Source organism: Rana temporaria, chromosome 11, assembly GCF_905171775.1.
Source record: "Rana temporaria chromosome 11, aRanTem1.1, whole genome shotgun sequence".
NCBI lineage: Eukaryota > Metazoa > Chordata > Amphibia > Anura > Ranidae > Rana > Rana temporaria.
The window spans coordinates 24,822,343-24,838,296 of record NC_053499.1 but is presented as its reverse complement, the minus strand read 5'-3'; the positions used below and the strand labels follow the sequence as shown (position 1 = coordinate 24,838,296).

General features: G+C 46.6%; 2 protein-coding genes across 8 annotated transcripts in view; one reads left to right on the top strand and one right to left on the bottom strand.

Moving 5' to 3' along the window:
• The window catches only part of CKAP5 (cytoskeleton associated protein 5), an 83,931-nt gene extending 72,126 nt beyond the window's left edge, over window positions 1-11,805 (top strand). For 5 of the 7 annotated variants that reach the window (XM_040328215.1, XM_040328213.1, XM_040328210.1 and 2 more), the window contains 6 exons: window positions 614-802; window positions 976-1,113; window positions 7,651-7,731; window positions 8,500-8,656; window positions 8,735-8,892; window positions 11,095-11,805. In XM_040328215.1, coding sequence (XP_040184149.1) covers window positions 614-802; window positions 976-1,113; window positions 7,651-7,731; window positions 8,500-8,656; window positions 8,735-8,892; window positions 11,095-11,349 — 978 coding nt within the window. In that variant the 3' untranslated portion in view covers window positions 11,350-11,805. The remainder of the gene's footprint in view (window positions 1-613; window positions 803-975; window positions 1,114-7,650; window positions 7,732-8,499; window positions 8,657-8,734; window positions 8,893-11,094) is intronic. The other 2 variants (XM_040328214.1, XM_040328212.1) reach the window with 2 other exon arrangements.
• Window positions 11,806-13,638: 1,833 nt separating this feature from the next.
• Window positions 13,639-15,954, bottom strand: part of F2 (coagulation factor II, thrombin) — a 43,109-nt gene continuing 40,793 nt past the window's right edge. The window contains exon 14 of the mRNA XM_040328209.1: window positions 13,639-13,959. Within this exon, the coding sequence (XP_040184143.1) occupies window positions 13,813-13,959 (147 nt within the window). The 3' untranslated portion in view covers window positions 13,639-13,812. The remainder of the gene's footprint in view (window positions 13,960-15,954) is intronic.

The window sequence follows — 15,954 nt, the reverse complement described above, 5'->3', positions numbered from 1 at the left end:
AAGCGAGCGCAATTTTGAAGCGTGACATGTTGGGTATCATTTTACTCGGCGTAACATTATCTCTCACAATATATAAAAATATTGGATTGACTTTACTGCATTTTATTTTTTTAATTAAAAAAAGTTAATTTTTTCCAAAACAAAGTGCGCTTGTAAGACAGCTGTGCAAATACGTTGTGACAAAGTATTGCAATGACCGTCATTTTATTCTCTAGGGTGTTAGAAAAAAAAATATATAATGTTTTGAGGGTTTTAAGTAATTTTTAGTCTTGTAAACGCCGAATCTGAAAAACACCCAAGGTCCTTAAGTGGTTAATAACCAGAAACCTTTCACAGGTCTTTCCAATCTAGAAGGCTTCTTTGGCTACGCAAAGTTCTGCCAAATGACAGTATGTTTTTGGAATACTTTTTACACCTGTATCTTGCGTTCACCGTGGTCGAAGTGCGGGTTTTTATTTCATTGTATTGTGAACTCTAATTGCTGTATAACATTTTCTACCCTTTGGGATGTTCAATTCTCAGTTTTCCAAATTCATGCAGTGTTTGCTTGATGGATTTGGTGAATTCAGTCTCCTGTTAACATTACTATAATTTTTTCCTTTTTGACTTTTAGTGTTTGTGGCGAATGATACGGCTTCTCCCAGAATGCATCAACAACCTCAATCTAGACCGAATTCTGTTGGACATCCATAATTTTATGAGGGTCCTTCCGAAGGAGAAGCTGAAAGCACACAAGAGCGAGCTGCCTATGAGGACTCTGAAGACCCTTCTGCACACTCTCTGCAAGCTCAAGGGAGCAAAGGTGGCTGATTTATAGAACTGTATTGTAACAGTACGAGGCACCAAATACAATGGTTGCATTATAGTCAAACGTTGATGGTTTGCCTTGTTTACGGCATATTTTGACAGCCATTTTTAAGTTCTAGAAACTTTTGGTAATCCCAGCCAATAACTCATGTGATGAACTTCTTTCAGATCATGGATCACCTGGGGATGATTGACAACAAGAATGAGTCTGAGCTGGAGGCTCACCTGCTGAGAGTTATGAAGCACTCTTTGGATGGAATGGGCTCCAAAATGGACAAGGAGACTGAGAAGGGAGCATCCCGCACAGTGAGTTTCATGCATTCATATTTCATACAGCTGGCAATAAACAGAATGCTCAGCATTTATCACAGCCATCTTGTAAACTTTTTTAAGTGCCTGTTCAGTAAAAACAAATGTCACTTTGTGTGATTCTGAACCCTTAAGTTTTTACCTTGATGCATTCTACGAGTTGAGACAAATCTTCTGTGCCAGAGGATTCCCCCCCATTTTCTGACCCGTGCTTGATCCAGCATTGTGCAGGGGAGTAGTGTCTCTCCACTCTGTCCTTGCTCACTGGGCAGATTGAAACACAGCTTCCCCGTTCTTCACTGTGGCGGCGTCATCGATCATGTGTTCCCTTTTATAGGGAATCACAATCGATGACGTCACACCTACAGCCACACCCCCCTACAGTTGTAAACACACTTCAGGGAACACCTAACCCCTTCAGCGCTCCCCCTTGTGGATAACTCCCAAACTGCAACCGTCATTTCTCTTTCGTTCATAGACGGACACAGCCTTCATTGACCTTAGGGTTATGCTTCTTCCTACCAGGAGATTTAGGCAGAATTCTACAGCACTTAAGGTGTTAAAAACTTTCCTTCATGCCGCTCCTCCCAGGGGGCGTGGCTCCCCCAGGCATAACCCACACCCTGCTTTAGCAGCCCCAGTTTGTTTTCTGCCTAACGACAGGAGGTCAAGGCTCTCTCTGGAGTTCCTGGACTCTGGAGTTTTTTTCTGGCGATTTTTCTCGCTTTTTTATTGTTTTGTTCCTGCATTTTGAATCCTGCGATTCTTCTATCAACAGCCGACTGGGTGACAGGCTGGGTCCTCGACCCTTGTAGTCCCCCCCTGTTCGGCCTTCGAGCGTGTGCCGGCCCTCAGCTCAGCTTTGGGACGTCCACGACAGGCCCCGTTGCTCCAGGGGCGGCCGGGGAACTTCGGTTCTAGGGCACACATATGACCGGTCTCTATGGCTTTGTCGCAGTGTGTCTGGCCGACAGCCATGCCGTTTACGGACGTTGGTTCTGTCTGGGATACCTCCAGCCGGGTAGTCGCAGGACAGGTAAGTAGTGGCCCCTTACTCAGGTAAGTGGTCTGGCTGGTGGTTTCCCTGGGGAGGTCGACTAAGGGTCCGCCCTGATTTCCTCTCTCCCCTTCCTCTCCCTCCTTCCCCTGACTGGGTAGTGGCTGTGAAGGGGGGCCTCCTGGGTTTTCTTTGTTACCACCGGAGCCCGTGTGTTGTTAGGGGGACTGTGTTGTTACTCTGGGGGGTGCTGCTGTGTGCTGCTGTGTTCTATGAGGTAATTTTTACCTCAGACAGCGGCCATCTTGGAAATCTCCTTGGTAACGCTGTGATTCTTTTCTGAGGTGACAAAGCACAGCCAGTGCTGCTGTGTTCTATGAGGTAATTTTTACCTCAGACAGCGGCCGTCTTGGAAATCTCCTTGGTAACGCTGTGATTCTTTTCTAAATGTGACAGACAAAGCACAGCCAGTGCTGCTGTGTTCTATGAGGTAATTTTTACCTCAGATGGTGGCCATCTTGGAAATCTCCTTGGTAACGATGTGATTCTTCCCGGAGATGACTCATCACAGCCTCTGGTCTCTTTTACCAGTTTTTAGTGCTGTGAAACGCTGTGAATCTTCCATGAGGTGAAGACACATTATAACAAGCACATCAGAGCACACCTGAGGTTTTTTTCAGCTCCCTCTGCAGCTGGGTGGGGTGGTGAATACCGGGGGCCCCCATGCTCTGCAATAGCAGCAAGGAGGTGACCAGTGGGGTTTTTTTGTCCTGCCTTGCAGGGTGGGTGACTCAGCGCTGACACTATGGAACTCAAGCTATGCCTGAGTTAACCCTTAACGCCCCTCCCCCTGCCACATCTGTTATGTTGGCTGTCCTGGGTTTCTTGCCAGGTTTGAAGCAGCTAGTGCCCGGATGGGGGGTAAAAAAGCGCCCCCTCCCTGAAGCCTGCTTCTGGGGATGACACAGAATCGCTGTTTTTTTCTGGTTCTGTTATGTCAGAGGCTGCGGGTTTAACCCTTATGGATAGTGAGGATGACTCTGCTGCAGTCAGTTGCTGGCAAGAATTTGTTGGAGCTCTTGTTTCTGTGGTGCGTGAGACTCTAAAAATTGAGGATGTGGCGGAGACACCTCCGTGTCAGTACCAGCACACTACCACGCACCGCTGAAGGGTTTCCTTGTGTTCCTTATTTGGACAATATGTTATACAAGGAATGGGATGCACCGCAAAAAAAAAAGTTTGTCAAAAAACTTTGCAACCTGTTACCCCCTTGAGGGGGGGCTTTAAAAAAAACAAAAAAAAAAGTAGGTCTCTCCTCCGCCAGTGGACCCAGACTGCGCATGGCCACCACGTTGCCTGTGGAAGGGGCTCCTGCATTTCAGAATCCCGCTGATAGGAGAGTGGAGGCCGTGGCCCGCTCCCTATTCACGGTGGTGGGTTCGGCGGTGAGGCCGGCTCTGGCCGGGGCCCTGGTCAGGCCCCGACTTAAAGGGCGAAGCTCCTGCTGCAGGAGCTGGAAGAAGGACCTCTAAGGTGGCCTTGGTGATGGCCGTTAAGGGTGAACGGTCCTTTTGGGTCTTCCCTGACTGGCATCATTGAGGATGCCACGGGTGGTAAGCGCATGCTGTTCCCACAGTCTGGGAAGGGCTAGGGACCTCGCCCTGTACAAGGACCCTCCTTGCCTACCTCCGAGCGTTTTTTCGCTCGCCCTGTGCGGTGGGGGTAGGTCTACATGGTGCTTGAATCCCCGCTGCGGGGTAGCAGCGCACCTGATACTGCATGCCTAACAAGTCTGCGGACATGCCTGCTTCCGCCTGAAGGTCTGCACCCGCCCGTGTCTCGGGTGGGAGACTGGCTTCGCATTGCGAAGTGTTTTCCTTGGGGTACAAGATTGAGTTTCTCTCTTGTCTGCCAAACAGGTTTTTTCCCTCCGGCTTCTGGCCTCCTCCGGTTCGCCGGTTGACTCCGTCGGGGGCTGTCCAGGATCTTCTGGTCAGGGGAGTGATTGTGCCAGTTCCCTCGTTGGAACGGTCTCGGGGTTTTACTCCATTCTGTTTGTGTCCCCACGGAGGATGGGGCCCGGTCGATCCTGGGCCTCAAGTCCCTCGTTTTGTCAAGGTGGTGTCGATTCGCTTGGTAATAGCGGCACTTTATCAGGGGGATTTTCTGGCATCCTTGGATGTCATGAACGTGTACCTGCATATCCTCAAACCACCGGAGATTCTGTGCTTTGCGGTCGGGGGGGGCCATTTTCAATGGTGTCCTTCCCATTCGGCGGGTTTTCGCCAAGGTGCTCATCCCGATACTGGCCCGGCTGTGACAGCGGGGGTTTGTTATTATGGGATGTCTGGACGACATTCTCCTACGAGCTTCTTCGAGCTCTGCATTGGTAGAGCCGTGCTCTCCGAGTGTTCGGCTGGTTTCTGGATTGTCCTGAAATCAGGGTTGATTCCGTCTCGGGGATACCTGGGACTGGTCCTGGATTCCTCCGGGGCGGGAGTGTTTTTCTCCTAGCGGAAAAACTTCAGACTCTGCTATCTGCTGTGCAGCAGTTGCCGACCCAGAAGCGGTCATCTCTGCGATTCTGCAGGTTCTGGGTCAGTTGGTAGCCTCTTTCGAGGCGGTTCCGTATGCCCAATTCCACGCCAGGGTACTACGGAGGGAACTGCTGTCACGATGGGACTAGCTTCCGTCATCTCTGGATTACCAGATTCAGTTTTTAGTCATCTGATCATGTCTCCCCTGGGTGGTGGCTGGCGTTTCCGGTGCTTCGGGCCGGAAAGTCATTTTTCTGCAGGCCACTGGACAGTGGTCACGACGGATGCCAGCCTCTCCGGTTGGGGAGGGGCGCTTGGGGCACCCAGTCAGCCCAGGGGCACTGGACTCAGGTGGAGTCCTGCTTACTGATCAACGTTCTGGAGCTCCGAGCAATCAAGCTTTGCCTTGCCAGGTGGTCCCTGGATCTACAGGCCTGACCGGTCAGGATCCTGTCCGATAACACCACGTCCGTGGCGTAGGTTGATCATCAGGGAGGCACACGGAGTTCTGTTGCAGCGACGGGGGTCGCGCGCATCCTTTCGGTGGGCCAAAGGGTCCGTTCCGGCTCTATCGGCCGGGTACATTCCGGGAATACGGAATTGGCTAGCCGACTACCTAAGTCGCACTGCACTGGGCCAAGGAGAGTGGTCTCTCCACCCGCAGGTGTTTCGGGGTCTGTGCCGAAAGTGGGGCACTCTGGACGTGGACCTTCTAGCGTCCCGTCTCTATCGGTAGGTGCCACGGTTCGTGGCCAGGTTTAAGGACCCGTGGGCGGACGCGTCGGCCTTATCAGCGTGGCTTTTGAGAGCCAGGGGCTTAAGGACCGAGGCCTATTGGGCTTGGTGGTCTCTACCGTGCTGCCTGCACGGAAGTCTACCTCACGTAGGTTTTTTCCTCATACATGGAAGGCCTACTTCTCTGTGTGTGGGGAGATGAACTGGCACTCTCGTACATGCGTTGTGTTCAGGATTCTGCTGTCTTTGCAGCAGGGAGTGGTTCAGGCTCTCGCCTTACGTACGGTTAGGAGCCAGATTTCTGCTCTGGCTGTTTTTACTTGCAGCGACCCTTGGCATTGCACTCCTCGGTGCGTGCGTTGGGTCAGGGGGTCTGGCAGGTGGCCCCTCCGGTGCGCCCTCCGTTACCCCCATGGGACTTGAATTTAGTCCTTTCAGTGCTTCAGGATGCTCCCTTTGAGGACATTCGGGAGGGTTTTTGTTTATTGTCACAAAAGGTGATTTTATTTCTGGTAGCAATTACCTCGATCAGACGGGTGTCTGTCTGTTCTGGCGGCCTTGTCTTGCAAGGCTCCCTGCTTGGTCTTCCGTAAGGATGAGGTGGTGCTGCGGCCGCAGCCGTTTTTTCTCCCTAAGGTCGTTTCGGCTTTTCACTTGGATGTGGACATTGTTCTTCCATCCTTATGTCCTCAGCCGAAGAACCCGAAGGAGGCCTCTTTACATTCTCTGGATGTGGTTCGGGCCCTTCGAGTTTACTTGTCGGCGACAGCTCCGTTCCGGAAGTCGGACTCGCTGTTCGTGTCTGTGTCCGGTCCCAGTAAGGGCCTGGCAGTCTCGTCGGCCACCATTTCCAGGTGGATCCGACAGGTTGTGCTTCAGGCCTATGCCCTGAAGGGCGGGCGCCCCCCTTTCGGGTCATGTCGCGTTCGACCAGGGCGATCGGGGCCTCTTGGGCTTTCCGACACCAAGCCTCTGTGTTACAGGTGTGTAAGGCTGCGACCTGGTCGTCGGTCCACGCTTTTTCAAAGTTTTATATGGTGGATGTGAGTGCATCTTCTGATGCCTCCTTCGGCCGCAGGGTGTTACAGGCGGCAGTTTAAGGTTGGAGTTCCTCCGTTGAGTAACTCCGGTTTTTGTTTGGGGTGTAACCTGTTTTTGCTGTGTTATTTTTCCCACCCCTCGTTTTTTTTTACACTGCTTGGGGACGTCCCTAAGGTCAATGAAGGCTGTGTCCGTCTATGAACGAAAGAGAAAAAAGGATTTTTGTACTCACCGTAAAATCCATTTCTCTGAGTTCATAGACGGACACAGCACCCACCCCTCCTTTGTTTGTACTGCTTGTTACGAACTGGGGCTGCTAAAGCAGGGTGTGGGTTATGCCTGGGGGAGCCACGCCCCCTGGGAGGAGCGGCATGAAGGAAAGTTTTTAACACCTTAAGTGCTGTAGAATTCTGCCTAAATCTCCTGGTAGGAAGAAGCATAACCCTAAGGTCAATGAAGGCTGTGTCCGTCTATGAACTCAGAGAAATTGATTTTACGGTGAGTACAAAAATCCTTTTTTTCACAATAATGCATTTTTTGCTGTGAAAATGACAATGGTCCCAAAAATGTGTCAAAATTGTCCGAAGTGTCCGCCATAATGTCGCAGTCACGAAAAAAATCGCTGATCACCGCCATTAGTAGTAAAAAAAAAAAAAAAAAAAAAAAATTATAAAAATGCAATAAAACTATCCCCTATTTTGTAAACGCTATAAATTTTGCGCAAACAAATCGATAAACGCTTATTGCGTTTTTTTTTTTTTTGTTTTATTTTTACCAAAAATAGGTAGAAGAATACGTATCTGCCTAATCTGAGGGAAAAAAATTTGTTTTTTTGGGGATATTTAATTTAGCAAAAAGTTAAAAATATTGCATTTTTCAAAATTGTCGCTCTAATTTTGTTTATAACGCAAAAAATAAAAACCGCAGAGGTGATCAAATACCAGCAAAAGAAAGCTCTATTTGCGGGAAAAAAAGCACGCCAATTTTGGGAGCCACGTCGCACGACCGCGCAATTGTCAAAGCGACGCAGTGCCGAATCGCAAAAAGGCCCGGTCCTTTACCTGCATTTTGGTCCGGGTCTTAAGTAGTTAAATGAATAAATATTCTCCATATGATATCCTTGTTAAAGTGATACAAGGATCCTAAAATCCAATATCTGCAGAAAATGCTACATATGTGAAATGTTGTTGTACCTTGAGTTAATTGTGGTGTTTTTTTCTGAAGGAAAAGGGGTCAAAACAAAATGTTGGCGATTACCTGGCAGAGATTTTCAAGAAGATTGGATCAAAAGAAAATACAAAAGAGGTCAGTGTGCACGGCTTAAATCTGAGACATGGCCTGAATGTCATGCTTACAAATTTCTACCCAAAGTTTGCATTATACTTTTTATATTAGACTTTTGACATTTTTTTGTTAAATTTTTTTTTTTTTTTTTGTGCCACCATCCTATCAGCAGCATACACAAATGAAAGTAGCTTATCAAATTTGTACTTTCACCTCAAATATAATTACAAATGCCTTTTTATTGGCTTGTAATCCCCGGGGTAAATAATGCGCCGCTCACCAGCATTTTCCTAATGCCTCTACCCAGGCAATATGACAATTCACACCTTCAGCCTGGTAAATCAAAGAATTGTCACCTATGCAGACAATGCCAAAGGATGGAATTCTGTAACGGCAACAGGGTGGTTCCACAACTTTTATCCTCTCATTCTGCTCTTGGACAATTGGCAAAGCCACCCACATTCAACCACCATGGAATGTCGAGGCAGATGTTATCTGTGGATATAAATGTTGGAGTATGTTTTAACCTCATTAGAACTAAAGTGGCTTGAATAAGCAATGTGTCTTCAAAACATGTCCAGTTGATGACTACTACGAGACTGTAGCATTCAACGTCTTTGTAGTAACATGCTACTTTTTAGGTTGCATTTTAAAATTTGTTGTGATGGCCACCAGTCTGGCTACACATCTCCTCTTTTCCAACCTTGTGTTGGCGACAAATATACAGAAGTCTAATCCCATGTAGTGCTGTCATTCAGCTTGTCTAATTGTCAATGACTTTCTCGGTAGGGCCTTGCTGAGCTGTACGAGTACAAGAAGAAATACTCTGATGCGGACTTGGAACCCTTCCTCAAAAACTCCTCGCAGTTCTTCCAGAGTTATGTAGAGCGAGGTCTTAGGCTCATCGAGATGGAGAGAGAAGGTAAAGGCCGTATTTCATCTACAGGTAAATATCCTGTCCCGTCTGCTTCATTCGGCTGTATATCAAGGCCCAGGTCTAACTTATTTTTTTCTTGGCTCACAGGTATCTCTCCACATGCGACTGAGACTAACCCTCTCCCATCAGTCACTGGTGTGACCCAACCCACTATAAACACTACTAATGGGGAGGAGGTAGGACCCTCTGTGTACTTGGAGAGACTGAAAATCCTGCGCCAGAGATGTGGTCTTGATAATGCCAAGGTAATGACCTATAGACATAGCATGTGGACATTGTGAATGTTGGAGAGAGATGCTTAAAATGTATGTTAACCCAAGAATAAAAATGTATTGCTGCAGTTTACCTTTCCTTGGATGTGTGGCCTTCATATATCATGGAGTACAGATTTCCTACAACAGTGTGGCCTGTATGTATAAATGGAAAATAAGATTTCCAGTAAAATCTTGCTGTAGGTTTCCTCAAGTGCTGTGCTCACATTACCAAAAGGTTTGACCTTGTTCACATGATCTCATGGGAAGGATTAGAGTTTACATTGTCTAATTGTTCCCTTCTGGAGAAATTATTTTGCCCAAATGTAATTTGTTGCGTTTTCAGTACTTGGTGTTTGTATCCCTTCACAAACGTAAAAACAAGTTTCAGCAAATTTAAATAAATTGCACTCCCCCTTGATTCCCATGCTGCACCTGTCCTCTGAGAAGCGGCAGTTTTCAGTCTTCACTGAGCAAAAAGCCGGTGTCTGTCAGTCACTTGCTCTCTGCACTGTACAAGAGGTGGGAGTGGCTGGCTCAGTCTCCCAGCGGTTTGCTGAGAGGTTGATCGAGCTGCTGGTCCAGGCATTTGAGTGGATCCCGACTGTAAAGTTGGGGGGTCTTTCCTAATCCTGGACTGGCTGAGTGACGGGCGCTAAGTTTTTAATGCATGAGTAAGGTGTGATCAATGCCTGCCACCCAGCCTAGGTGCCCTCAAAACCATTCTGGCAGAACGAGAGCTAATACTAGCCCTTTTACCTCAACATCTTGTCTGTACGATTCTTGAGGTGATGACTGTTGAACAGAAATTAAAAGTTTTTATACACTTTAAAAGGTCAGTCACCGGATCAATAAATCATACAAGATTTATTGTATGTAAATCATACATACAATAAATCATAAAGCCAAATGTTTGCCCAAAACATCATACAATGGTTTAGATAAGGAGCTTAAGTTGACACAATGCTTATCCTATCATAACTGCGACGGACGTGACAATAACCTCCAAGAGTTAGCCAAATTTTGAAAAAACAAACAATAGGTGACTCACTTAACAATGGGAATGCACACCTTGGAGGCACACAATGGGAGACACAAACTTTTGTGTATTTTGTCGATTATAAGTCATTATAAGAAAAAAACATGTTCCAGCCTTCTGATGAAGTGGAATTCGTTAATCTTCATAGATTTCTTGAGGGAGATTGTTAAATATTTCTGTCCCAAGTGAAGGGGCCTCTCCAAGCCAGTCTGCAGAAAGGCCACGATATTCTCGCTGGTCATTACCCTGTACAAGATTAACGTTGCACCATTCCAGAAGGGAATCTTTATTGTCCTTCGGAGAATTAATCCAAGTCTCACTCTGTGTTCATCACATTGTTGTCCATTGGAGAATGATCTGCTCTCTCCATGGGCCATAATCAGTGGGTAGGAGGCAACCCCCTAGTACTCTCCAAAAGTTGGGTCTATTACATAAGGGTTAGCCTGTTCATCGTCTCTCGTCAAGTTGCCTGTTGGGTAGATTAACCCCTCTGTTTGTTTTGTCCTGCTGACCATTGTCAAGGAGAGTAAAAGGAAATGGAATGTGTGGTGGTCTACCTTAAGAGGTTTAGGCTTTATATACTCTGAAAGTGGAGTTCCACCCATTTTTTTATGTTTGTCTGTGCTGCATGCTCTAATATCATAGTGTTCAGAATGGACAATTTTTATTTAATTTGTTGCTTGTAAATACCTTTATTTTGTAGTCCTTCATTACTTCCTCCTCCTTATTAGCCTAGGCTATTTGCAAGGGTTTCTGGGATAGGCATCATGTTTCCCAGTAGTCCTTGCAACCCTGACTGAAACCTATTACATTTCTTGTGCACTGAGCATGTGCGAGATATGCAAAGCTGAAATCCAGGAAGTCGTACAGTCTGGCTTCATGATGCCCACACTTAAGATGGCCACGGTCTATTTCTGGATTATAAACTATCTAAATGCTGTAACAACCTAACAAAACGGACCTTAGTTTACAGACTAACTTTACTAGAATACATTAAGCTTGTGTATTACAGGGGTATTTATATTTAAAAAGTGAGATTGTGGGTGGAACTCCCCTTTAACTATGGAAAATGAGAAGGTAGTTTGAGAATCTACAAACTGTCTAGCATGTTGGGTTTTGGTAAGCGTTGGTCATCTCTCTTCTTTCTCCTCTTCTAGCAGGATGAAAGGCCTCCACTCAGCAACTTGCTGTCCAAGTCCTCTGCCCCGGGAGTTCTGTCCTCCACAGACATGCTGCACAGCAAGCTTTCTCAGCTCCGGGAATCTCGAGAGCAGTTCCAGCACTTAGATGTCGACTCCAACCAGACGCAATCCAGCACTACCACCTCATCCAATACATCCTCTGCCACCTCTGCTAACAACATAGATGACTTAAAAAAGAGACTGGAGAGAATTAAGAGTAGTCGAAAATAGTAACTCTTCAGCCCAGCGCTGCAGTATTTTATTTTTATTTTATTTTTATTTTTTCTGACCTGTAGGAGCCTCTTGTCTAGCTCGTGGCTCCTTCTAGGCCTATTGTAAACTATCATTTTATGTATCATATGTGTATTTTCTTTGATCCTGGGGAGGGAGAACATTTACCGTGGCTGAGTATTTGTACATATGTTGCTGTTCTAACTCCTCCTGTGTGTTTTTAGTGTACAGACTTCCCCCTTGTCCTATACATAATCCTCAGCTATCTAGATCTTTTTGTCTGGTTCTATTGGTCCGTTTTCATGGCTCTTATCTTTGTAGCTCTGTGGCTGTTTATTGACTTGCTTTTAATTTAACATAAAGCAGTGGATCGCTGATTCTGTATGGAATCGTAAGGCATGGCATGATTATGTTTTTGTAAATAAAGTTTAAAATAAACGACTAAAATGTAAGTAATTAATGACCCACTTTTTTATCATTTAAAACTGGTAAAATTGGGTGATATGTCGCACCTTTTGAAGACTATGGAAAGAGAAAAGTCTTCTCTATTCTTGATTCCTAACCCTAATAATCTCTATCATTTCTGGCTAAACAAGTCACACTGAAAAGGAGGCAAAGTGACAAACTCTTAGTTAAAAAAAATTCAGGTATGTATATGTTAAACCAAAGTACCTTCTATGAACTGATATTTTCTACTGGGCCCACTCCACTGTATGTAGGAATGTAGCCACCCTCCCCTGCTCATCCGCGAGAGGGACCATAGAATTTTTGGGGCTAGTAGTTGTATGCACTGCTCTTATGTACACGGCTTGTTCTGAAATGACCATGAAATGGAGGTTTGGAAGTTTACAGAGAATTATTGCATGGAGACAGAAATTTTTTTTTTAAGAGATGGTTTTAGGCCCCTTTCACATTGGACCTGTAGCCGCGGTGTCGGTATATCGCCGGTAAAAATAGCGGCACTATACCGCCGGGATTGCCACGGGAATCGCCCGCTAGCGGTGCGGTATTAACCCCCGCTAGTGGCTGATAAAGGGTTAATACCGCACACAATGCGCCTCTATAGAGACGTATTGCCGTGATTTCCCATTGTTTTCAATGTGAAGGAGCGGTATACACGCCGCTCCTCTCACCGCTCCAAAGATGCTGCTGACAGGAGATTTTTTTTTGTCTCCCGCCAGCGCATCGCCTCGGTGTGAAAGCCCTCCGGCTTTCACATTGAGGTAGCTGGGCAGAAGTTTTTCAGGTGGTATAGCAGCGCTATTTTTAGCGCTGTACCGCCTGAAAAACTCAATGTGAAAGGGGCCTTACTGCATTTGTTTTTTATTTAGAGTTCTGTTAATCTCAAGTGATGGCAACTAGTTCTAGTTAAAAATTAGGTTTTCAGGTTCAAAACTATAGTTAACAGGAGCCCAAACCATATACCAAATATCACAATAAATATTACATTGACTTTTCGTAGAAAAGATATGCAGAACGGATATTCCGTAATTGTTTGGGGCAATGCAGAGTACTAGAAGGATGATGTCACACTTGTTCAGGTGCGTCAGTCTAATACAATATACTGTGGCTGATCTAACATGGTCTTTATTAGCTGAGGTCAACATTTCTTGAATGCTTAACCCTTAATTACTAGAACATGGTCTACTGGATAGAAAAGAGGTTGTGACGTCCTGAATTGTGATGTGTTTGAACACTGTGTGTATACTGCATTATCAACATACATAAATTACTTGACCTGTACAGTCCAAATGTGTTTATTTTTATTTTATTTTTTGGGACCAAAAAAAAGAAGGCTGACTTATGCAAACATTTTGACCTGCAAGTGTCTCCAATCATTAGCCTCTCAACCGTTTATGGAGTAGCGTCCCTTACCTGTCTGTCATCTGTAGCGCCACAGGTGGCGTTCCCTCTTGGTGGTTGGACGGGGAGTAGGACATGGTGGTTCCATGTACTCTCTGTGAGAGGCAGGGGGGGTGACGGTTCTGGCTGGAGGGGGGAGGAAGGTTTCAGGGCAGGTGGTCATTGCTTGATTTTTTTTTTTTTTTTTTGGTACTGGGCAAAGCCATAGATAAGTACAGATCTGCTTTCAGCCGAAGCACTGTTTGGCGGGGTTGTAAATCCAACACAACAGCCCCAGATGTGCCTCCGTCAACTTTAAAACTGCCAAGCTTTAATTAAACCTGGGAAGCAACCCTGAAACTTCACAGTACTAATGTAAAACAGTGACTTTAGAAATTATGGAAGTGACCTTTTTCTCTTGGAAGAAAACAGGCTCGGCACACAATCTTTGAGGAGGTGTTTAAATCACTTTATTGACATGCACAAATATACTATTGGAATTTGGATATGTTGAGCTGCTATATGCTGAGAAGGCAGAAGGTGGTGCCCTGTAAATCCGTGTTTTTCCTTACACAGTTCAGTAAAGAATGCTGGGAGATTTGACTTTTAATATGGGCGCTCCTAAGAAAGGGCGTTTTGTTCTACAGTCTTCATGACCCATTTCCGCAAGCGGTGCACATGTACGTAGAAGCCATACTTGTTATCCCGGTCACAGCCTTCTCCCCAAGAGACTATTCCCATTTGGTACCAGCGATTGCTGACTGGGTCCTAAATGAAAAATGAGATCACATGTGATACAACAGACATTTAGTTGCTTTTGAACATGTAAATGAGAAATCCTCCTGGTTACACAGTGTAGTCAGGGGGAAAAAAAAATACGCTTCCTAAACTTTGTATACATCTGTCACAGCCTTCACTTCTGACAAATTCTCAATGTTATGAAAAGTAACTGGATAATTGTGTAACCACATAGCAAAGACGTAAAACTTGATTGAAGTTGAGTTAAGTCTTCCTTGAGAGGGGTGGGGGGGGAGATATCTCAATGTCTGGGTTGACATCAGGACCATAAATATGGGGAAAATGGGTCTTTAGGACAGGAAGATGCAGACAACAATTTTGTCCTACCAGATGTTCTATCCAAGGGCTCCCCAAACTTTTCAAAGGACCAGTTCTCTCTCTGTGATAGGTGTCTAACTGCTGTCAGTACGGTAGCAGTTTAAAAAAAATGCCTTGACGTCAGTGGTCAGAATGGTGCCCAATCACAGGTGTTTAGGTGGGGTGAATAACAAAACTGCTTTCCAGCATTAATGGTTGGTGGGATTTTGAAATCTCACCCCCCCTCCCCTCTTGTTGGTGTGATTCTGATAGTACGCACCAGCGTAATGCTCAGTGGGACTTACCTGTGTTGTATAGTGCTGGTGACATCATTATAGCAAGTATTGGGCAGGAGATTACACACCAGGGTGGTGCAGAGCATTCCAGCAGTTTGTGGTGCGATGTAAAGCCCTGTATAAAATGCCTTTTTTATTGCAGGGTCTAGCTTTGGGGCACCATTTTCAATTGCAAAGTTTTTTCATTTGTTTGTCCCCATTGTAGATGCCTCCTGACCCCTTTAATCAGGACAGGTAACAGGAAGACAGCTCAGCCTTGGGGGCGTGTCCAAGATGGCGACCGAGATGGATGTATAGTTGAGGCACTCCGACACCCTGCCTGCTAGTAATCCTGTCTACCCTTGCCTCGGACCGTACCGAAGAGCTGCTGAGAGCGCCGGGTATGCCCAATAAGCGCAGGTCTCTCGTGTACAAGAAGCCCTCCCCAGCCCATGTCCCACCTCGTGGCGGAAAGACCGGACCTGTTGCGCTTTCCAACATGGCATCTCAAACTGAAGAGGCAGAGCCGGCGATCCAGGATCACTTCGCCGCCCTGATGCAAGCTATCGCGACTTGCCAAACTACGCTGACTGGGAAGATCGACACCATGCAGCTGGAGGTGGGTCTCATCAGGAAGGACATGGACAAATTCAGAACCTGGTTGACTGAGGTCGGGTGGGGGGACACTGAAGATATGCTCAGGGACCATACTTCCTCCGTCCACACCCTTACCACCAAAGTTAAGGCACTCGAGTACCGCGTTGAGGACGTGGAGAACCGTAATAGGAGGAATAACCTCCGAATCATCGACTTGCCAGAGAGGTCAGAGGACCCGGATCCCACCGCATTTACTGAACGCCTCCTCCGCCAGCTGTTCCCCCAGGCGGCTTTCTCCCCGTACTTTGCAGTGGAGCGGGCCCACAGGATGCCGGCTGCTCGGGGTCCCCCGGTAGCTCCGCCGCACACGCTCATCCTCCGTCTCTTGAATTTCCTCAACCGGGATGTGGTGCTGAGGTAGAGTAGGAAGACTGAGGCTTTACGATTTGAGGGAACTCGCTTGATCTTTTTAGATTTCTCCGTGGAGACGCAAAAGCAGCGCAAATCCTTTGACCAAGTGAAGCTGGCCCTGCGTCTAAAAAGGCTTGAAGTACAGCATGCTTTTTCCCGCCCGTCTGCGGGTCCAAGATAGAGAGTCCCTCCACTTTTTTTACAGTTCCTGAGGAAGCTGCCAACTGGTTGGAGACTCTCCACCAGCGCTGAGCCTGTGGAAGCCAAGTCACCCTGTTTGCCTCTATCCGGTGGGTGAGTTCCTATGTGCTGCAACCAGATACTTGCCATTATTAGCTGCATTGTCCCCCCTTCTCTACTGGAGAGAGCTGTTTCCCCTTTTCCT